This window comes from Enhydra lutris, unplaced genomic scaffold (genome assembly GCF_002288905.1).
Source record: "Enhydra lutris kenyoni isolate GAN:26980312 unplaced genomic scaffold, ASM228890v2 scaffoldscaffold32, whole genome shotgun sequence".
Taxonomy (NCBI): domain Eukaryota; kingdom Metazoa; phylum Chordata; class Mammalia; order Carnivora; family Mustelidae; genus Enhydra; species Enhydra lutris.
Genome location: NW_019154116.1, coordinates 428,761 through 451,551, shown reverse-complemented (window position 1 = coordinate 451,551; position 22,791 = coordinate 428,761). Strand labels below are relative to the sequence as shown.

Sequence of the window (22,791 nt, the reverse complement as noted above, 5' to 3'; positions counted from 1 at the left end):
GTGGGGCCCGCCGTGGGGCCCGCCGTGGGGCCCGCCGTGGGGCCCGCCGTGGGGCCCGCGGTGGGGCTCGCGGTGGGGCTCGCGGTGGGGCCCGCGGTGGGGCTCGCGGTGGGGCCCGCGGTGGGGCTCGCGGTGGGGCTCGCAGTGGGGCCCGCCGCTGGCATCGTCCTGCACAATGTGGCTCGGAATCCGCTTGGATTTCGTACTGGGTTTTCCTGCTGCTGAGCCTGAAGGGGTGTCTTTTTCTGGTGTGTGTGTACATTTCCCCCTGGTCTGTGGCTGGCCTTGGAACGAAAGACATGGTTTTAAAAATTTTGACGAATTCCAATTCCTTTTTTCTTTTATGGACTGTTTTGGTGGTATTTCTCAGAAATCTCTGCCTCCCCCGAGGTCAGAGTTGTTCTCTGAGGTACTCAGGGAAGCGTAGTTTAGGATCTAGGATGAACCCAGGGCTAGCGGCTGCGAGGCACCGCTCAGAGCTGGGCGGCCAGCTGTCGTCCCCCACCGGACGGTCTTTGCTCCTCTTTGGGAACCCCCGTGTGGCTGTGTCCTGGGGCCGCGGCTCTCAGCCCCTCAGCCTGCTCTTGGCTGTTCAGGGCCCTCTACAGAGCCGCCTGCCGGGTGCTATGGGGCTGTCCCACCCAGCACCCTGCTGACAGGGTGTCAGGGAGGACAGGGTGGACAGGGTGTCCGTGGGGAGCCGCCTGCACGGGACCTCTCTGAATGGGTCAGCACGGGAAAGCCAGTTGGAGTAGCAAACGTGGTTTTTAGCTAAAACTGTCAAAATGCAGAGGCAGTTCAGAAGCCTTGTGTGATCTTGTGAATGGCCCCCCGCGGGGGGACCAACATGGCTGCACCTGCCCCCAGCTCCCCTTTGTGCCCCTCAGGGGGGTGGCCCTGGCCTGGCCCCGAGCGGCTTCCAGGCAGGGGCCTTGGGGGTCCTGCGAGTCAGAGCCAGGCCCTGAGCCTACGTCGCTGGGTGTCCTGGGGAGGCGCCCCCCCCCACCCCGTCCCTGCGTGGTCACGGCCCCAGGCAGGACTTGGCCCCTGTTATGGTTCAGGTGCCAAGCACGTCGTGCCCTGACTGTCCCTCCTGCGTCGGGTGGACGCCACACGCCCCGTTTGAGAACCAGATGGCAGCTCTGTTTTGACGTCAGTCGTTCATAAAGGATGTGGCTCCTTGAAACTTTTTCCAAGACAACTTATATTTGGTGCGGTTGCCAAGGCGACCGGCTGTCGGGCATAAACAGTGCACCACAGGGAGGGGGAGGGTCAGATTCTGTATTTTTACGGTGCACACGATTTCCGCTGTGGGAGAGAGGCGGGGGCTCCCCGATGTCAGTGGGGCCCTGGATGGGGGTTCCCCGATGTCACCAGGCCCCTGGATGGGGGAGGGGCCCCCCGACGTCACCGGGTCCCCAGGCAGGGCCGGGGTTCCCCGAGGTCAGCAGGTTCGCGGGGCGCTGCTGGGCAGGGCTGTGCACCGTGGAGGGGAGCGGTCCTGGCCGGCCCTGAGTGCTCTCTCCCTCAGAGGGAAGTCCTGCCGGACCATCACGTTCGAGCAGTTCAAGGAGGCGCTGGAAGAGCTCTCCAAGAAGAGATTCAAAGACAAGAGCAGCGAGGAGGCTGTCCGCGAGGTGCACAGGCTCATCGAGGGCAAGTCCCCTGTCATCTCAGGGGTGACGGTGAGCACGGCTGGCAGGGACTCCCCCGGGGGAGCACAGCCCTCAGGGTGTGGGGTCCGCGGGCGGAAGCGTTCATCCCCGGGGGCAGGCCGATGCAGCGGCCCACGGCCTCAGCCCCCGGGGCTCAGCTGAGCGTGCCCCACTCTCCCCCTTTGCAGAAAGCCATCTCGTCACCCACCGTATCTCGGCTCACAGACACGACCAAGTTCACGGGCTCCCACAAGGAGCGCTTCGACCCGTCGGGCCGGGGCAAGGGCAAGGCAGGCCGTGTGGACCTGGTGGACGAGTCAGGCTACGTGTCGGGGTACAAGCACGCGGGCACCTACGACCAGAAGGTGCAGGGGGGCAAGTAGCCAGCCCAGGAGCGGCCCCTCCCGCCGAGGCCTTCACCACCTCACACTTCATTACATTCCTGTGCTCCCCGGTCAGAACTCAGGAGTCTGGGGCCCGGGTGGCTGTGGGGTGACACCCAGGCCTCCCCCTGCCTGGGGGCCGGCGCACTTCTCTCTGACCCCCAGGTGGGGCCCCTGAACTCACTGGCCTTTTGTAACTCACCTGCCTCGTCCAGTGCTGGCCATCAACACGTGGCCTTTTCCAGTGTCTCCCGGGAACAGACCACACTGGCCACCCGGCTTACAGGCCAAAGGGACACTGTCCAGGTGCCGGTGGGCCACGGCGGTGAATGGGACAGACCCTGTCAGAGGTGGTGCCGACGGCCTGGCCTGCAGACCCCTCCCAGGAGCCTCCAGGGCGGCAAGAGCTAACTCGCTAACCGCACCGAGAATGAAGTGAGCCCAGAACAGGACCGTGCGGGCGTGGGGAGGTGGGACACGTGCTTGTACGTGCACACACACGCGCCTGCAAACGCACACCCACGTGCTCGCACACCCACGTCGCGTAACCAGGGCCGGTGGGCAGGGGGGACGGGAGCCGGCGGGAGGCTCCTCAGTGGACCAAAGGAGCGGTTTGGAGTGGGCGCCCGAGGATGTCGAGACACAAACTGCGGCAGGGCGACTCGCTCATTGCGCTTTTCGAGGAAGAAACAAGAAACGTGTTGATTCTCAGCGCAGCAGGGAAGACCGGCAGTGCCCTGGAGCTGTCCCTCTCTCTCCTGCCGTCCACGTCTCCGGGTCGGGGGCCGCTGCGGGCTGCGGCTTCCCACGCAGGCGCTCTGCTGGCAGGCGCGGGGGTCTTCGGCCCGGGGCCTGCCCCGCACGTGGTGCCCCGGGACTGCGGGTCCACGTGGCCGCTCCCTCTTCGCTGGCACCCAGCGCCAGCTGTGGGGACTCCGCCTCCGCCGCGAGTTCTCCCTGGCCTCTCCCAACCCTGCAAGGGCTGAAAACCACTCAACAGCCAGGCCAGGGGAGGGCCCGGAGGCCCACGGTGTTGCTGGAGTTTGGTTTCTCCGTGAGGCTATCGAGGCAGAGGACTGGGGCTCCTGTCACGGTGGCCCCACAGGGACGCGTCCCTTTGCATAAGTGCAGCCAAGCCCGCGAGTGACTGGTGGGGCTGTGCCGTCCTGGCCCTGGTCCTGGGAAAGGCCGCAGCGACGGGGGAGAGGCTTCCGGAGCCCACCTGCCCCACCGCTGTCACGTGCCCGGGGACAGCCAGCTGAAAAGACCAGCACTGTGGCGCCACGGGCACGATGGTCACGGCTGGAGCTGGGGACGGTCCCCGCACTCCCATCCAGCACGGCCCCTCCACCAGGCTCCTCGCGTGTGGGCCTCCCCTCAGACCCCTGGCAGGGCCTCCGCCCGCAGCTGGCAGTGGCCTCGCCAGCAGCTTCCCCCCGGGGATCAGGGACTTGCCAAGGCTCTGAGTCACTTGTAAAACCCATCGCACCGCTGTCCACTTTCTGCCCCGGGGATCCTGAGCTGCCTGGCAAGGCCTCCACGCCGCGGGGGGAAGGCAGGACTGCGTGTGTGCTGGGGGAGGGAGAAGCAGGCAGGACACGGGACCCCACCCTGGGCCCGCCCCCCGTCCTCTCCCAGGCTGGACCCTTTTGAGGACCCAGAGGCGAGGAGAGCGTGGGAAATGCACCTGCAGGCAACTGTGAGCGCAACAGGGTTTCTCCACAGCAAGCGCATCACAAAGCAGAAAGCTCCGTGTCCAGAGCTGAAGGGGTTTTCCTTCGTGGTTGTGGAGCAGGCCTCCCCCCCGGGCCCCACGAGGCACCGAGCTGGGAGCACCGAGCACCAGGGCGTGGGGCTCCTCCTCCTGCCCATCAGCAGCCGGGTCCCCAGTGTCATAGTTGGTGACGCGAGAATCCAGCAAGACCTTGGCCCCCACGGTGTGCACACCCCGCGGTGAGCCAAGGGAGGGGGGTCCCCGTGCCGCTGCCTGTAGAGGGAGTGGCTGTCCCCTTGGCCCCTCTCGGCCCCCCTTGCCCCCAGGAGACTGTCTCCTGTCCCGGAGCCAGGTCTCCAGGCAGAGCACCCCGGGAGACTGCGGTCTAAACAAAAGAAGCCGCAGAGCTGTCCCTGGGGACCCTGCCACGCTGCCCGCCCCCCAGCGGGAGGCCCCATTTATACCACAAACCAGTGCCGTGGCCTAGCGGTACGCGGCGGCCTGATGGGAGACCAGTGGCTCACTTCTGACGGACGTTCCCGGGTGCGTTCCTGACTGTTCCAACAGCACCTTCCCTTTGGGCTTGAGGGAGAACCAAGTGCACACAGCTTCCCCCCACCCCCCGGCACCGTGGCCCGGCTGGCCACACAGGTGCTGGGGTCTCGCCAGCCCCCTGCCCGTCCCGACCCCGAGGCTCCTCAGACAGCACCCTCCCCCAGCATGGCCCCCCGCCCCATGTTAGGCAGGAGGGAGAGGTGGGAAAGACTCTGTCCCGAGGCTTCAGGAGTCACCATTCCATCGGCTCGAAATCACCCACGCTGTCCGTCCCTGCACTGCGTGGCCCTGGGGCACAGAACCTGTGCTGGGGCCACACTGCACACACGCACACACGCACGCGCCCCCGTCGGGGTCTGAGTAGCGAGAACACGCAGGGTGTGTGTCTTTACTGCATGTTTTTATGCTTCTACTAACCACGGCCCCCTAAAAACCCCACGTCCCTCTGTGAAGAAAGGACAGCTCGGAGCAGGACACACGGCACGTTCTGTCCAGGGGACTGGGCGGCGTCTCCGTGTCGGGAGGCTCACCACGCCGAGTACTGGCTCATCGCTGTTGAACGTGCCGGGGCAGGCAACCAGGCGGCGGTCAGTAACACAGTTAGCTTGGCCAAAACGCACGTCAGACCACGCACGTTCGGAATGTTGTAGCAAAAGGTATATATTTATACTGGAGTATTTTGACACCTCTACCATCCTCAGTCCTGAGCTTGAGGCAGATGAGATCGGATCAGATGCGAGAAGCCAGGGGACAGGGACGCAGAGAAGGTGCGCTGCCCCGGCACCCCGTCTGTGCTGCTCTGCCTGCACGGCCCATGGTCGGAGCTCAGCACAGGCCGCGGGCGCCGCTCAGGCTGCTCGGGGGACAGGGGCTGTGGCAATGGCAGAGGCTGGTGCCCCCTTCCCAGCCCCTGGACTCCCCCGTGCTCAGGCACGGTGTGTGGCTGCTTCTGTGCCACCCCAAGCGGTGGGGAGGAAACCCAACATCTTGACCCTCTGGCCCTTTATGGGGAAAGCATGTGCTGGCCCTGCCCTGGGGACCCAGCCCAGCTCCCCTGTCCTGCAGCCCGCACCACACGGGACCCCCATCGCCACCTGTCCCACGCAGGCCGGGCTGCTAATTCAGCTGTACTGTGAAGTTGCCGATAGACTAGATGTCCTTAAAGCACTGACCCTGATTAGCCCCCACCTCTGATTTACTACTGAACACTTGGCGGAGCTGGGCGGTTCAGGGTGTGGCCCTTGTCCACAGGCGTGTGAACTGCGCGGCCCCAGGCAGGGCCGGGCAGTGGTCACCCTGACCTTTGAGATCCTTTCTCTCTCCCTTTAGACTCTTGAAAAACCAAATCAAGCCAAACAACAAAGGAAACCCGCACAACTTAAAGGAAACTTGAAAGGGATCGCATACTACTAGTTTGTACGAAGTTTTTTCAGGAAAGGGAAATGAATTTATATATATATGCACTATATTTTTACACTGTTTTGTTACCATTTGGGAGTTCTGAGTGTGTCACTTTATCAGCGCAATGGTAAGTAGTGTCCCTGTCGTGGGTGTCCCGACTGAGGAAGGCACGTCCGCGGGCATCTAAGAGCCGCACTCACCAGGAATGTCTCTGGCATCGGGGTGGCCCTCCTCTCCCTCCCCAGAGCGAGGCACGGCGTCACCCGTAGAGCTGCTGTCAACGCCTAGCTTGCAAACCTTTAGTGAAACAGCTCCTGTCTGTCTGCATATTTCTCCTCCTGTGTTCGCTGCTGCTAACATTGTGTGTCCAATCGGTAAAGTGATGAATAAAGGTGTTGCAATGTGGATCTCTGTTGCCCTCGAGCGCGCTCTTTGCCGGCAGTCACACCCGGGTACTGACACGGAACACAGAGGGCCCTGTGAGGGGCCGCAGGGCCGAGCAGGGGTGGTCTGACCCCGCACGGGGGGGGGGGGGCCGGGGGGGGGGGGGGGGGGGCACAGGCACCGCACACGACCACAGCAGCCCCGGGGCCAGGAATGAGGTCCTCAGATCAGTGAAGCAGTTTTCAAAACATGAAGATAAAGGCGTTCTAAGACCACAACACGGGGATTTCCACCAGCAGACATTAGCAGAAATCCTAGGTGCAGAAGGAACACGACCCCAGATGGAGTGTCTGGAGAACAAGCAGTAAATCCAGACGAACAGTGTAAGGAAGTGCTTGCCGTGGGAACAAAGATTTCACTCCAACACTGGACAAGCGTCCCACGCAGACCAGAGGGGGTGTCCAGGGAGGGCAGCGGTCCTGACCGGATGGGCGCCTCACGCCGTGATAAGGCACCAGAAAGAGCGCGCGGCTTCCAGTCCCAGAGAGGTGAGCACGGTGAGGAAAATCACCGGCCAAGGCGACAGCAGAGAGGGTGCGGTCACAGAAGAAACAGAATGACACACGTCAGTGCACGACGGCAGCTGATCCCGCAGAACAGAACAGCAGAGCAGAAGGGATCAGGTGATGTTTTAAAGCCGAATGTGTCCATAATTTCAGCGAAGATACGAAGGGACAGAAGTTGCAATACACGAAAGGAAGTGAGGAGAGCACGCGACCGAGCGCAGGGACACAGGCTGCTGGGACGGGACGCACACACCGAGCCTCGTCTGCGCCATGGGAGCCCTGCAGCTGGCCCTTGGGCCCCGTCTGCGCCATCACCGGCTAGGGCCGCCCCGGTGCGCCCCGGCTCGGGAGCTGAGGCAGAGCCATCTCTCACCTGCATCCCTTTCCCTGAACGGCAAGGTCTTGCTTAAGGGATGACTGCCCTGCGCCTCTGCCCCGGGGATAGGACCCCAAATGCTGAAGCCATTAACATGCATGAACAGATTGCTATACCCAAACATTTGAAAATCAGGCAATATGAACAAAATCTTGGCGATAGAGACCTTACGAAAACTCAAGAAGAAATGGAAAGTATGCACTGTCCTGTGACTTAGGTAAGTAACTACTACGTAGAAACCCCCCAAAACTTCAGCGGCTGGACCCAATGAGATTTATTTCTTACTTTATGGAGTCTAGCCAAGGTCAAGGAGGGATCTCTTCCAAAAGAAGAGAACCAGGCCTGCTGGTTTGTGACACCACCAGCAAGGCCGTCAAGGGGAGGGCAGCCCCCCCCCAGTGGCACAGCAGCTCTTCTTTGTTCCACTCAGAACGAGTCACGCAGCCTCAAACCAGCTGGGTGGGGGGTTGCTGGCCAACGGAGGGAGCAGATGGGTGCTCTGGGGGAACAGGCTCTGCCACAACCTTTAACCATAAATCACATCGAACTGACAGTCAAAGGTTTCCCACAAAGAAAACTCCAGGCACAACGGACTTCCTCAGCAAGTTCCACCAACCATTCAGAGAAGAGAGAATTACAACCTGTCCTAGATTCTCTGAGAGCAAGGAAGGATGCACAACCCAACTTTTCTCCTGGGGACAGTGTAGTGGCACAGATCCAGAGGACGATGGCCGCAGAAAGGAAAATCCCCAGGGAGACAGAAGTAGTTACCACTGTTGGGGCCCACAACTGCACAGTGCTCGCCGTGACAGGCCAGTCCTCGGACCTGACAGTAATTGTCCCGTCCTTCTCCCAACACTCTGGTACTGTGTCCTCACCCTACAAATGAGCAAGTGGAGACCCAGAGAACTAAAATAATGAAAAGTTAGACATGGAGTGGTGTACCCACAACATAAAATTCTATACAAAATACTAACCAAATCCAAAAGTAGGTTTGCATGGGAAACTCACCATTACTATGTTGTGCTTCACCCATTCACGATGAAAACATGTCAGCAGATTAGCAACAGGAGGGGCTGCTTTAACCTGGTAAAGGCCATCTACAGAAGCACTACAGGTCACACACCCTTGAGAACGAGCACAGCAACGTGCTGAAGACACGGACCTACAGATACTAACACGCTTCCAAAGGAGTGGAGCACCGGCGTGACCTGCGGCGGCAGGAGCCATCCGCAGTCACCCGCAGTGAAGGCAGGAGTTAGGCGACACGTGAATGTAACAGGACATAGAAAGTTAATAGCAAAGAACCAAGTGACATTTTAGAACTAAAAACATTCATAACTTCTGGAATTAGGAATCCGCTGTATTTACAGGTCTAGATGCAGATTAGGGCAGTAGAGACGACTAAACTGAAGCCAGGAACCAAAGATGGGAAAAGAGACCTGCGTCTGGGGCTGCGTGAGGCCTCCACAAGCGGTCTGGCTGCGTGTCACTGGGGTCCTGGGAGGGAGGGAGCCTGGGCCAAATAACAATGTTAGAGAAATGGTAGCCAAAACTTCTCCGTATTTGATGAAAATGAACTCACAGGTCTAAGAAGCTCAATGAAACTCAAACAAGAGAAACATAATTAACCTTAAAATAGATTAATACTAAAATCTTTTAAATATATTTGGGGCGCCTGGGTGGCTGAGTGGTTGAAGCCTCTGCCTTCGGCTCGGGTCATGGTCTCGGGGTCCTGGGATCAAGCCTCGCGTCGGGCTCTCTGCTCAGCGGGGAGCCTGCCTCCTCCTCCTCTCTCTCTGCCTGCCTCTCTGCCTACTTGTGATCTGTCTGTCAAATAATTAAAAAATCTAAAAAAAAAAAAAAAACCCAAAACAAAACAAAACAAAAAAATCTTTTAAATAAATTAAAAAAAAATCTGATCATGAAAGAAAGCCCACCCCGCACAAAGCCACATCTGGTGTGCCGTACTTCCCTGCTGAGTTACAGAAACTGGCGCTGAAGGACACGGCCAGGACCAGACAGGGTGGGGGCTGAGGAGGTCCCCTCCCAAGGGACATGCAGGACCCCCCATCCCCCCCAAGCCCCAGCAGCAGAGCCTGATGCACGCGTGGCCACCACCGAGCACGAACTTCTAGGCCTGCCCAGTCTTCTTCCTAAATCAGCTAAGCGCTATTTTAAAACATTACTCTGTTTTACCAAAGAAAGCAAGTATTTATTTACACAAGATATGAAGCTTCCAAACTAAGAAGCTACTATTTTGCCCTGTTCCGCTCTAATTTTCAGAAATGCACCGTAAGCAAGAGAGCAACACGGGGCGGGAGGGGCCGACAGAGCTACTTCTGTGTGGACGTTCGCGTCGGCAAACAGTGCTGCTCCTGTTGCCCCGGCCTCCAAGTGTCCCTTCTATCAGTCTTGGAACGTACTTGCTCCTGCTTACTTGGTACATAGCTTATTTTAGGAAAGGATTCAATGAGAAAAACTCAGTTATAATTTATAAAAAGCCACTTTTTAAAACAATCTATGTGTTTATTAAACGAAGACTGAGTGTCACACAAAATCTCTTAGTGATCAGACGCCATTCTCTTCTACGTCAGGGAGAAAAATACTGTTTTCTTTATTCAAGTATTTTATGAAAAATTAATAATGTTGATCTCAAAATGTATCAGTGTTTCTTGTCTCAAAACATGTGCAGGGCTTAGATTATCTTTTTGGGTAAAATCTCAGCTTTGCTTCAGGAAACGTGAGCAGCTGCTGGAGTCCGGGGAGTGACCCTTGGTCGCCGGCCTTCGCAGAGGCCACAGCGCGCACGGCCACGGGCGACTCCCCACGGACCGACCCATCCTGACTTCGGACGCGTCAGAAACCTGAGCGATGGCCCCGGGTAGGTGTCGGTGCAGGAGGTGATGGCGAGCAGGAGGGCCGGCCCCCGCCAGCAAGCACACCGGGCGCACAGCCGGGGCTAGCGGCCCGCGCGGCTGAGCGGGGACGAGCCAGCGTCTTCTTGAGCTTCTGGTAGCTCCAGTGCAGCTGCTCCACCTCGGCCCCGTGCCGCGCCCGCACGCGGCTCAGCTCCTGCAGGAGGTGCTCATTGGTGCTGACCAGGGAGCTGGAGGAAAGCATGGGGGTGGGGACGACACCTGAGCCCCTCCCCAAGTCCCGCCGCTGCTCCCTGGCCGGCAGTGTCCTTGCTCACCTGGCCGGGCGCGGTCCGAGCCGTGGACACCTCCCTGCCTCCTCCTACTGGCTTGTGCCCTCCGGCGAGGGCGGCGCCGGGTCTGACCAGCACCCCGCCCCCGGGCCCCCGTGCCGCGCGGAGGAACAGAGCCCACGACGGGGGACCACCCCTCCGCTGCGGCCACGCCTGTCCGGGAGAAAACTGCCCGAGTCTGTAACGTCAGCAAACAACATTCTAACTCCAGAGACAGACCCTGGTCTGGCGCATCTGTAGCTCCTGGTCCAGTGTAAAGGGGCCCCCCACTCATTCAACGTGTCACAGTGTAACTCAGTCTTGGCCTTGTGGTGCTTTTGGCCACTTCTACCACGACAAGCACCTTAGGAAGGAAGCGGCACTGTACGTACCCCCTCGGCCGTCGGCAAACTGCCCTCGGCCCCGGTGAGCAGGGACAAGGGGCCATCTTCCCACAGACGCTCACCCCCACGGACAGAAGTCCTGTGGAGGCACCAGGAAACGGCCCCTGGCCCGCTGGCTCCGTCCACGGGGAGCCCACCACAGTGCAGCTGGGGGCCCTCTGGTTCTAGGAGCGATTCTGCCTCGACTACCCCCTCCCTGCACCCGTGACGGCCACCTTCCCCTTCTCTCTGCTGCGGCTCCACTCTTGGAAGCCCCTTCCCCTCTGTAACCTGGGCTGACTCCTTGAGAGGTCACGGCCTGGCTCCACCAACGGCCACCCTGCACTCAAGCCCGGGGGAGGCGTGGTGGCCTCAGCCAGAGGCGGGGGAGCAGGGGTGCGTCGGGCTCAGGCTCTGCACCTGTGCTGAGTGCAGAAGACCTGTCCTCACCTCGCCCCACCCAGCGGCACACCTGCTCCTGGAGCCAACCTCCTCCCCGCACCCAGCCTCCACCCGCTTCCCAGCCCACGACTCTCTGGATAAAAGCTGGGCTTCTGCCTTGACCATCCCCACACCACCAGCTCCTTTCTTCTCCCCAAGCAGCACACGACCGGGGCTAAAGAGGGAGTCTCCATGTTCTAGGACCGACAGGAACCACTCTGGGCAGACCAGGACATCCAGGTATCTCCCCAAGCCTCCTGTGCCCCTCACCTCTCCTGGCCACACTTCACGGTCACACCCTCAGGTCACACCTCCCAGAATACTGCGGCAACAAGGGACTTGCTTTTCCTTAAGAAGGGGAAGCTCAGGAAGTTCCCAGGGAATGCAGAGACCCACGCGGCCCAGAACCCCTCCCGCGGTGACACCAGCCGGGCTCCTCAGAGCCCCACCGCGCCTAGGGCTGGCCCTGCCCCCACCCGCACCCGCCGCACGGGCACCTGTGGCTCTCCTGCAGCATCTGCGTGAGCTCCTGGACCTTGTCATAGTGCTCCAGATGCTGCTTCAGCTCCACGATCTCACCGGACAGCCTCTTCATGCTCGTCTGGAGTCCTGGAAGGAAGACGCCGGAACATCACTGAGCGAGCTTCAGCCGCAGGTTCTGAAACCTACAACGGCTCAAGAGTTGAAGCTGGATCAAGGGTGCGAGGAAAAGTGCCGTTTGGAAAAGGTCCGTTCCTGTGAGCCGCTCGAGGACAACCGTGGGCCTCTGCCCCTCCGGATCCCTGAGGAACCAAGCGTCCTATGGAGGGCACAGAGTAGGGACAGACGTGGGTCTGGTGCCAGCTGGAGACCCCCACTCCGGGACCCGCTCCCAGTAGGAAAGGGCCTCCAGCCCCTCTCTTCCACCAGGCAGCGGGCTCTGCCCGAGGGGAGGGCCTGCAGCTCTGGGGACAAGCAACAAGTGGCCCGCAGTGGCCACGTCTCTGATGTGTACTCTGGTCCCACGACCATCAGTGACACAGCGTGTCTGGATTCCATCCACATGACTCCTGTCTCTGAGTTTCCAGCTCGACAGGGAAAGAAATCTATTCTTTATTGGCTCTGAAGCCCAAAACCAGGATCCAAATAAATCCGCAGGAAACTACACGAGAGTCCAGGAGAGCCAGAGCGGGAGGTGTGGGCGGAGGGACAGCAAGGACGCTGGCAGCAGGCTCCAAGGGCAGAGGCCGGGGGCCCTAAAAGCGCTAGGATGAGGCCACCGTCCTCGGCCTCTCTACCGCCGGCGCCCCTAGCACAGGGCCATGGGATTCTGGGAAGACGGCAGCGATGGCGTGGTTTCAGCATCCCCCAGTGGCCCCCGCCCCCAGTCCAACACCAAGAGCGACTAGATGACAGAACTAGAGCCACGTAGGCCACGTTCCCGCCCCCGGGGTGAGGCAGCCTCAAGACCTAGGCACGAGAGTGCTGTCAACCTGGCACGGCGGCTGCATCTGTGGGAGGGAAGGGGCGGTCAGCAACAGGGCAGCCACGAAGTGTCCCCCATTTTTAGAAGAAGCCCCTGCTGGGCAACCAGGGACCCGTGGCCGACACGAGAGGGGCTCGGCCTCCTCCAAGAAGTCACACCAGGGGCTCCCTGCCACCCAGACCCCTTGAGGCTGACCCGTCCAGTGTCCCCAGGAGAGGCTTGCGCTGCAGAGGAAAGGCTGGTGAGGGGCCCCGCTCAGGCAGGTCTGGTCGCCAGAGAGAAGCGGGCGGCTGGACAGGGCCTGCGCGTGGGTCGCAGCCCCGCCTGAGCCGCTCCTGGAAGCGCAGAGGGCAAGTCGCAGGAGCAGGGCCAACTGCAGAGGGCAGACCGTGCACAGAGCGACTGTCCTCGCAGCGCAGAAGCCACACCCGGACGCCGACACCAGGGACGGCCGCTTCAGAACCAGCTGAAGAGCGAGTCTGCGCCGCGAGTGCCGGAGAGGAGCGGAGCTGCCCGCGCGAGGCCCCGGGCTTGCCGCTGAGCGGAGCTTCCCGGAAACGAAGGCCGAGCGAGGGGGAGCCCGGGAGCCAGAGAGCAGGACCATGTGTCTCCAGACACGCGAGAAGGGAGAAGTGTCTGCTTGGAAGTTAGAGCAAAGGCGGCAAAGAACTCGGTGCCCAACTCAACCCTGGAGAGCGAGCGTGACAGGAGCGCGGAGTCGGTTGTGTCGCCAAGACGACCAGCCGGGGCGACGGTCCTGACAGCAGCTGTGCCCGTGTGACCGAGCCCAGCGGGACGCCTGGCGAGACCTGCCCTGAGGCCCTTCATGAGCAGTTTTCGGACCCCTGGGAGGGAAGAACCAGACACCACTCAGCGGCCGGTCCTTAGGGAAGAGAAAGCCTCTGAGGGACCGTGCGGTTCACAGCCAGACGGGCTCGCAGAAGACGTGCACCAGCAGCTCCTCGCTCGAAACCCCCGAGTCGGAACCTCCGCGCGCTCCTTGGGAGAAACGTCGGAACAGAAGTGAAGACAGTGGAGGGGAAGTGGCGTGGCCCTGGCGGGAGCAGTGGCCGCAGAGAACCACTGCCCCACTCCGGAGGGCCAGGCGGCAGAGGTGTGGCCATCGGTACCCTGAGCGGCAGGCGGGGGCCCCCCACGTCCGCCGCACCACCGCCCCCATGGCCCACCCCGGAGGCTCGGGGGAGCCCCTGCTCGGGGCCTGCGGGAGCGGCTCTCAGGAGCCAGAGGGTCTTGCCGCACTTCCAGTACCTGCTGGACCCGAGTTCTGAGTCCTGCAGCTGCGAATGGGGTCTATCAGCAAGGGTCTGGACACTCCCCTTCCACCAAACAACTTAGCGAGGAAACTACAGACTCACCGGTGATCTGCATGTTTAACGTAGTTGCGGTGTCTGTGTTTTTTGCTTCTTTTCTCATGCTGAACAAAAGAGCCTTTAAGCTGCTATTCTCCTCCAAAGATCTGTCTAAACGTTGTCTCAAGTCACCCTAAGGACACAGAACAGCACAAGGAAACTGAGGAGTCGGACCCAGTGAAAGGCAAACACAAAATCACGGGAAACCTTTTGGACCCCAGACATCAGTTCGCCTTTACGCGTCATAACCGATAAACCGCGACGCGAACAACAGAACTCACAGTGGCCCCCGGCTGAGTAGCTCAGTGTCGCTCGGGGGGGACACAGGTCCCATGGGGGCACGCTGTGTGCCCAGCGTCTCTGGTGGGGGCACGCTGTGTGCCCAGCGTCTCTGGTGAGGGAGACGAGCTGCTGGAGCCCTGGCTCCTCTAGGAAGGTCCTGTGGCCACCACAACCCGGGTCCCCGTCCCTGCTCAAGGAGCAGGAGCAGGAGCCAGGCAGTACGCCAGCCCTGCGCGGTCCCTCTAGGCTCACCTCTTGGGCAAAAGCACAGGCAGATCCCAGGGCTTTGTGTTCCCCAAGGCAGGCACCGCCCTGCAGGAGCCCCGTTCTGCTCTTGTGCTCAGCACGCAAGCACGTGCGATCCCACCTGCCATCCTCAGCACAGGCGGAAGCTGCCGGCATGGCCGCCTTTCCCACCCTCGGAGATGGTGGCCATGCCCGGCACACCGTGGAGACCGAAGGGGAGGGCAGGTCACGGAGACCACTGTGAGAGCTGGTGGGACACAGGCCATCCGAGCCGCCTGCTGCCCAGAGCAGAACCAGCAGGCGTATCCCCACTAGGGGAGCGAGCATCTCAGTCTCAGGGTGACAGGGGCCCTTGTTTTCAGGAAACCAACGCTCTCTCTCCCTGCTGAGAACCCACCCCGTGCACCGGCCCCTCTGTGTGCACACACACTCTTGGGCGTACAGGACTCCTGCCTGGCCAGCTGAGTCTCAGGGCAGGTCTCCCCAGAATGTGCTGAGTTCCTAGAGGGCAGGGGCTGGGGCCTGGGCCCGATGAAGGTCTCCGCGGAGGCTGGGCAGGAGCACGGACCGGTCACACTCCAGCATGCTCCGCAGCACTGCCAGGAGCCGCGCTGGGAAGGCTCAGGAGCAAGGCCTCTGCTAAGGCCAGTGCCCTGGACATCAGGACCTGAGGAGACACGACCGCAGAACCCACGTCTTCACAGCAGGAAGGAAAGCAAGATCGGCAACGGGCCCTTCAGAACCGCGAGGAGCAGCTCCCGACAGTGTACCTGGGGGTTCAGGGTCGGTCAGTCCACCGTCGGAGGCAAGGAGCCGCGTCCTCCATGTCACACGGCACCACTCGGAGCAGACACCTGGGGCCTGTCTGCCCGGATTCCGCCGGTCCCAAACTCAGGGAAACGGGGGGTAACCCACACATCTGTGCCAAACCCCAAAGCCGTGGTCCTTTGTTCTCATGGTTAACAGGCCATGCTGTGTCCCATGGGTCAACACTGCCCACGAAAATGACGTTCTGCACAGCGATTACGGGGCGCTCACGGGGCTCCGGTCCTTTCTACGTGCACTCACCACTCGGGTCCGTGCGAGCGCGCCGCGTGTCTACAGACCAGGCGAGGCCGCCCAGATCACTTCACTGTTTTTATTTTTCATCTTTTTCCGTAAAAGCAAAGCTTTGTGGGGGATCTCAGAGATGGCAGTTGTCATAAAATACAGACAACCTCAGATGTGCCGGAGGCACGGACCGTAGCAACCGTGTGGCTGTTCTCACTCCGGCCTTCCGCTGACAGGGCCGTCGCAGAGGTTGGGGCGGGTGGCTCCCGAGATGGCCCGAGGGTGCTCCGGCCGTCGCCTGGTGTCCTCCCCTCACGTGGGTGGGCCCACCAGAGCCTATCCCTCACAGCACGCACCGGCGATGGCCCGTCCCTCTCGGGAGCGGGTGCTCTCGGGCTTTGACCGGCAGCTGGCGGCCTGAAGAGAGGCCCCGCGCGCAGAGCCAGGGCTGCCTGCATGTGAGCCTCGGGGGTCGCCTGCCTCCATGGAGCCTCCAAAGGGGCCCGCCGCCCCCTTGGCCCGGGACGGCCAGAGCCCGAGCCACACGCAGCGCCTGGGTGCGCTGGGACGCCCGACCACGCGAGCGGCGGGTAGTACGTGCGGCTGCCCAGGGGCCGCACTCCGGGATCACGGGCCGGGCAGCGACCCCACACGCCCCGAGGCTCAGTGGACGCTCAGACCCAGCTGGTGGCGACGTCACAGCCCACAGGACACAACCGGCCAGGACCGACCTTTTAAAGGAGGAGCCCACCAAACAGATGGCACACACGAGACCTCAGCCATGCCGGTCGGCCAGGCAAACGGGCCTTCCTCTGGCGCGAGGCCAGACGACCGCAAAACGAAAGCGGCCCGAGACGCGCGGGCACCGGCCGCGTCCACACGGTCCGGTGGGTGAGCATCCCTTCGCGTGCAGAGTGACCAGTTCTCCCGTGAGGACAGCACCGCGAAGCTACTGTCACAGCAAACTCACAGACCCGCTCCGGCTCGAGCAGCTACGGTCCTGGACCTAGTCAGTCCCCCGCGGCCACGGCGCAGCCCGTCCCCAACACCTCCCAGCCCTGGGCAGCCGCGTCCCCCCAGCTCGCAGGCCGCCGTTTCAGGTGGGGGACACCGTCCTCTGCTGGGCACAAGCTCATTTGACGGAGCCTCACCTGTTGAGGCATCGTTGCTTTTGCCGCCTGTACTTTTGGTGTCAAATTCAAAAATCATCGCCAAGACCCTATCAAGGAGCCTTTGCGGTTTTTTTTTTTTTCCCTAGAAATTCTATAGTTTCAAGTCTTACATTTAAATCTTTAATCCATTCTGAGTTGACGTCTGTGGATGGCGCTAAGGGCCCAGTCTCCCCAGCACCACTTATTGAAGAAACTGTCCTCTCCCTGCTGTGTATTCTTGGTGCCCAGTGGTCTATGGGGTGATTTCTGGGTCTCCACCCTGTCCCGCCACCCACCGCCTGTTCTTACGCCAGCACCGTCCTGTTTCAGTCACCAGAACTTCCCTCATGACAGAATTTGAAACAAGGGAGTGTGAGATCTCCAACTCTGTTTTTTTTTTTCGAGACAGCTTTGGCCACTGGAGACCTTTCACAAAAATAGAAAAAGGAGAATGCAAATTTTAAGAAAAGTAGTTATTTAAATTTTACATTTCTTGTTAATTTCTGCAAAAAATGCCACTGGAATCTTTACGGGGATTGCTCGGAATCTGTAGATTACCTACAGTAGTGTGGATTTTCGAACACTATGAATTTTTCAATCTATGAACATGGGATATTCTTCCATTTGTGTCCTTGACCTCTTTCATCCACGTCTTACAGTCCTCAGCGTTAGAATCTTTAACCTCCTTGGTTAAATATATTCCTAAGTACTTTATTCTTTTTGATGCTATCATCAATAGGGTTGTTTTCTTTTCAGATAAATTGTTGGCATTAAGAAACAACTGATCTCTATTATATTGTGTCCCGTAACGTCACTACATTTATTAGTTCTAAGGCATTTTTGTGGTTGTTGTTGTGAGTCTTTAAGATTTTTTTATACAGATTTTTTATATGAGCTTGCGTGGCTCAGCAGGTTAAGGCTCTGCCTTTGGCTCAGGTTGTGATCTCAGGGTCCTGGGATCGAGCCCCACGTCAGGCTCCCTGCTTCCCCTCCTCTCTCTGCCTGTCTCTCTGCCTACTTGTGATCTCTGTCAAATAAATAAAATCTTCAAAATTAAAAAGATATTTTTATACACGCAATCCTGTCCTCCGCTAACAGATGATCTTCCTTCTTCCTCTCCGATCTCCCGCGTGCTCTTGCTACCACTGCCAGGGCTGTGCTGAGCAGGCCCCACAGGAGTGCTTGTGTGTGTCCAGTGGTGGCTCTCAGCTCAGAAAGCAAGGTTTGGTTTTCCCCCACCGATCACAGGATAGCTGTGGCCTTGTCTTAAGTGGCCTTTAGGGTGTTGAGGAAACCTTATCTACCTATTTTCTTGAAACGTTTGATGATGGATGGAATGATGAGCTTTGTTGAATGCTTTTCCCCTTCTATTGAGATGACTGTATAGTTCTGCTCTTTCCCTCTGTTTATGTGGTGTGTTAAAGAGCATTTTTGAACCAACCTTGCACTCCAGGAGGAAATCCCACTTGGTAATAGTATATGCTTTTTTTGGTGTGTTCTTGAATTTGATTTCCTAGTACTTTATTGTGGAACATATTAGATTATGTTCATCGGAGATATTAGCCTCTAGATTTCTTGCGGTGTTTTTCCTTTTTTGCTATCAGGGTGAAGCTGGCTTCGTAAATGGGTATGGAAGTGTTCCCTCTACTTCTGTTTTCTGGAAGCGTTTATGAAAGAGTATTAATTTTTCCTAAAATATGCAATAGCATTATGCCATGAAGCTATTTGGTTCTGGGCTCTTCTTTTTTGGGAGGTTTTATTATTGCTCAATTTCCTGTCTTGTTACTGGTCTGTTCAGACTTTCTTTCTTCTTTGGGGGGTGGGTGGTGGTACACACACAGGAGCAGTGGGAAGAGGCAGAGGGACAGAGAGAATCCCAAATGGAGCCCAACATGGGGCTTGACCTCATGACCCTGAGATCATGACCTGAGCCAGAATCAAGAGTCCGACACTTAACCAACTGAGCCACCCAGGTGCACCCTTTATTTTCTTGATGTGGTCTTGGCAGGATGTACGTCTCTAGGAATTTACCCATTTTTTCCTAGGTTGTCCAGTGTGCCCCCTTACAAGCACTTGTAACACTCCCTTATGACCCTTTCTATTTCTGAGGCATCCACTGTGATGTCTCCTCTTTCTTTTTTTTTTTTTTTTTTTTAAAGATTTTTATTCATTTATCTGACAGACAGAGATCACAAATAGGCAGAGAGGCAGAGAGAGAGAGGGGGAAGCAGGCTCCCCGCTGAGCAGAGAGCCCGATGCGGGGCTCGATCCCAGGACCCTGGGCTCATGACCTGAGCCGAAGACAGAGGCTTTAACCCACTGAGCCACCCAGACGCCCCAATGTTTCCTCTTTCATTTGTGATTTTAAGTCTTTTTTTTCTTAATCTAGCTAAGGGTTTGTGGATTTTGTGTATTTTTTTCAAAAACTCAACTTAGTTTTTTTCCCCCATTATTTTTCTAATTCTCTATTTGATTTATTTCTGCTCTGATGTTTACAATTTCCTTCCTACCTCCTGCTAACTTTGGGGTTGAGTTGGCTTTTCTTTTTCCAGTTCCTTGAGGTATAAATTAGGTTGTTCGAGATCTTTCCATTTTTTTAACATAGGCATTTAGACGTAATGGTCTCATCATGAGGCTGGGAAGGACAAGGACGCCTGCCCAGATAGGCTCTTGGTTGTGCTGGCTCTGGCAGCCCTTGGGCACCACCTGGTGGAGGAAGTCCCTCCGGTCCAACAGCACATCACGGCCTGTGCTGGCTGGTGCAGGCAGCACAGCGGCAGGGACCCCAGGATCACCCAGCTAACTGGAACCTTTCTCACCAGTGGTCTAGGCAGCCTGTGCCAGTGAGCACCGGGGCCACAAAATCTCTACCTCAAGCCCAGCTTCATCTATGCTCTCACCCCCACTCGGCCTCTCACACAGGAGAGGCGGGGCTCGGACAAGCAGGGCGGCTGTGATCTTCAAACCCCTGTCGTGTAGGGTTTGGGAGGCAGCAGGAGGCAGTGCCCGGGGGCAGGGGGCGGGGAGCCCTGCTGCTACGGCCTGATGGCAGCTAAGGGGAAGCGTCCCCCTGACCTTTTAAAGATTTTATTTGACAGACAGAGATAATAAGCAGGCAGAGAGAGAGGAGGAAGCAGGCTCCCCACTAAGCAGAGAGCCCGACGCAGGGCTCGATCCCAGGACCCCAGGATCATGACCTGAGCTGAAGGCAGAGGCTCAACCTGCTGAACCCCCCAGGCGCCCCGGAAGTGTTCCTCTTACCCATGGAGTCGAAACAGTGCCCCTACCCTACACACGCACGGCGGAAGTAGCACGAAGGCGCGTCCTTACCACCTGCTTCCGCGCCTCACTGAGGTCCGACGCCAGCTCGCCCATCTTCACGCGGTACCGTTGTGGCTCAGCAAAGCGCTGCTGCAGAGGCTTATTCTCCAGCTTACGGAAGCTCACTTCCTCACTCGCACTTGTTGAACTCTCCTGAGTTGTTGTAAATGCTTGCACCGAGGACAAAATATGTCTTGCCTGAGCTAGGAGTAAAAACCAGACGTTGGACGGCGTTTATGCTGAAAGGACGAAGTATAAACGAGGTCCGTTCATGCATCTTGAGCGACACAAACGACAAGCCTCGAAAACACTGACCAGCAAGGAGCCTGGCAAAGGCACACGCGCACCTCCGACAGCACCTCACTCAGGCCTCTGGGTGTCCACTCTCCCAATCACGGATGGGAGGTGGAGAGACAGGAAAACAGTTTTATTTGACAGCAAAGGTGTCCCTGAAGAGAAGGCCACGACCAGACAGTTTGGCTGGATGACCTAGTGGCCTGCCATGCTCTCCTCCACCGCACCGCCTGCTCCTGGCCTGGACCCCAAGCCCAGTCTGGCAGCTGCACGACCGGGAGAAAGGGTGCGGTTTACGGGATGAGGAGTTGCGGGCTCCGGCTCCTCGGGGAGTCCTGACTGCAGGAGAAGCTAAAGGGCCACGACAGCTCAGCTCCGGGCAGGGCCCACGGTCTGCGGACAGGAAGGACCTGTCGGCAAGCTCCTGCTCCCACTGGGACAGTGAAGGCTGAACTCTGGGCTGCGGGAGAAAGAGACAGCTGCCACCCCGGGGTACAGCATCTCACGCTCCGGAAGAAGGGTGCGCAGTGCGCTCCTGCACCCGGCACAGGCAGAAGCAAAGCCAAGTCCTCCCTGGGAAGGGACCACCCCCCGTGCCTCATTCCCAGTGAAAACTCAGCAAACCAGGGCCCTGCGCAGGATCACATGTTCAGAGGGTGCGAAGGAAATAGCGGAAGCTTTTCGATCTTTCTAAACCTTCCCATAAAACAGAACAACAAGGGTCAATCCTCTGTGAACAGCATCTCCAACAAAACCAGGTGACCAGGTATCTCCGTAAACCCCAGGCTGCCAGTAGGTGGGAAAGCCAACAGCCAGAGGCTTGCACGACACCCCTCATGTCCCACACCCCACGGAAGCCACCAGCTGCTTTTGTGGGAGGCTGTCCAGATGCTCCGTGCAGTGCGGTGGGGACAGTGACAGCCGGTGGGGAGGAGCGAACAAAGTGTGGGCCCCACACAGAACTCACAGGGGCCCAGCACGTGCAAACGGAACGCTACCCGGAGGGGCCCCGAGTGAGGGTCTGAGTGGACCATCCCTCACGACTCACCCCGGAACACCTCATTGCCATGCAGGGACTTGCAGCCGTTCCAGTACCTGTCCACCAGGTCAAGGAGCGCCTCCAGAAGTGCCACCTCCAGCACAGCCTTCTTCCCGGGCGGCACAGCAGAGTACAGTTTGGGAACCACCTGCAATGCAGAGAGAGCCGTGACGCTGAGACCAGGAGCTACTGCCTGATGCAAAGCCCCGACACAGGCCTGCCCGGTACCCTCCGTGCTAATGCTGACACCCGCATCCCGCAGACAGGTGGAGCACAGGGCCATCCAGAGGCCACAGGCTGCAGAGGTGGCACGAGGATGTGAGTCTCCGGTGACATCCCTGTTCCAGGAGGAACTAAAGGGTGCATGAGAAGGAGTCATACCGAGATGATGGTCATGAAATCCACATCACGGTTTAAGCTCTAAGGCTGTGACAGCTCTCACGATGGCCTGTTCTGGGCCCTCTCGAACCACTCCACAGGGACCCCTGGAGGCTGGAGACCCATCAGAGCCAGTCTTGGCCTCAACGGTCACGGGCACCCGGAAAGCCCTGAATGTAATGACGTCACATACTGGCCCAGATGGTGGTCAGGCCAGGACGATGTGGGCAGAAGGGCTGCCCGGAGAGACCATCACAACTCCATCCAGGGCCCATCCCACCAGGGCTATGTCAGCATGCACATCATCTCTCCCTTTTCCTCCTTTTAGAAATTATTTAGATTAATTAGAAATTTAGATAAATTATTAAATTTGATAATATAGAAAAATTATCAAAGAAAGGGGGATGGCCTCTGCTCTCCTGCCCACTTCCTAAGAGTCTGGGGATTTAGCAAGGGAGGGCACAGAAGCTCACATGTGTCTCTGGGCCGACCGCCAGAGCTAGGACACAGGTTAGTCCCAGGTCCCCAGGAAGCAGCTCCAAGCAGAAGGCTGGGGAGAGCCCCACTGAGGGCTCTGCAGTGAGCTAACCTCCAGAGGGCTTTTCCACTTAAGGAACTTCCGAAGGGCAGAGGCCCAGCAAGGAGGCAGGTAAAGCCACTCCAGCGGGGACAGCTCCTCAGCGCCTGCCACCACCGCCCACCCCAGGCCCCCCAGAAGCAGCCAAGCAAGGAAGCACCGCTCTGCCCAAGGTCCCACGGGGGGCGGGGTAGCACGAAGACACGAAAGCCTGGCTCTCGCCCCAACAAGCTAAGGCTGAGCGTCCCAGGGAGCACCGGGCACTAACACCTCCATCGGAAGCCGCGTCTGGACACTTGTCCTCAGGCGCGGGTGACAGAGCCAGGGTCCTCAGTGCGCTCACTTAAGCTTCCGTCTGCACCCGAGGAGCCAAGGGCAGTGCCGGCTGTGAGGATGGTCTCCACGAGGCCGCAAAGGCCTTGTGGGCTCCTCCTGCAAATGCAAAGTCCCGGCCCCCACAGCACCTGTGCGAGTTCTCTGGGCGAAGCTCTGCGCTGGGTGGAGAGTGAGGCCAGACCTCTGGGGCACGGGAAGGGCCCAGGCATGTTCATATCTCATAGAGAGCCTCAT

At 58.9% G+C, this 22,791-nt stretch overlaps 2 protein-coding genes across 2 annotated transcripts in view; one reads left to right on the top strand and one right to left on the bottom strand.

The window, feature by feature from the left end:
- LOC111153462 (tubulin polymerization promoting protein) overlaps positions 1-2,038 on the top strand; it is a 9,129-nt gene extending 7,091 nt beyond the window's left edge. Inside the window, exons 2-3 of the mRNA XM_022512487.1 lie at positions 1,532-1,685; positions 1,844-2,038. Coding sequence (XP_022368195.1) covers positions 1,532-1,685; positions 1,844-2,038 — 349 coding nt within the window. The remainder of the gene's footprint in view (positions 1-1,531; positions 1,686-1,843) is intronic.
- A 7,855-nt stretch (positions 2,039-9,893) lies between these two features.
- Positions 9,894-22,791, bottom strand: part of LOC111153404 (centrosomal protein 72) — a 32,016-nt gene continuing 19,118 nt past the window's right edge. Inside the window, exons 8-12 of the mRNA XM_022512420.1 lie at positions 21,276-21,414; positions 19,943-20,136; positions 13,890-14,016; positions 11,546-11,657; positions 9,894-10,143 (exon numbers count right to left, since the gene is read on the bottom strand). Of these exons, the coding sequence (XP_022368128.1) occupies positions 9,894-10,143; positions 11,546-11,657; positions 13,890-14,016; positions 19,943-20,136; positions 21,276-21,414 (822 nt within the window). The remainder of the gene's footprint in view (positions 10,144-11,545; positions 11,658-13,889; positions 14,017-19,942; positions 20,137-21,275; positions 21,415-22,791) is intronic.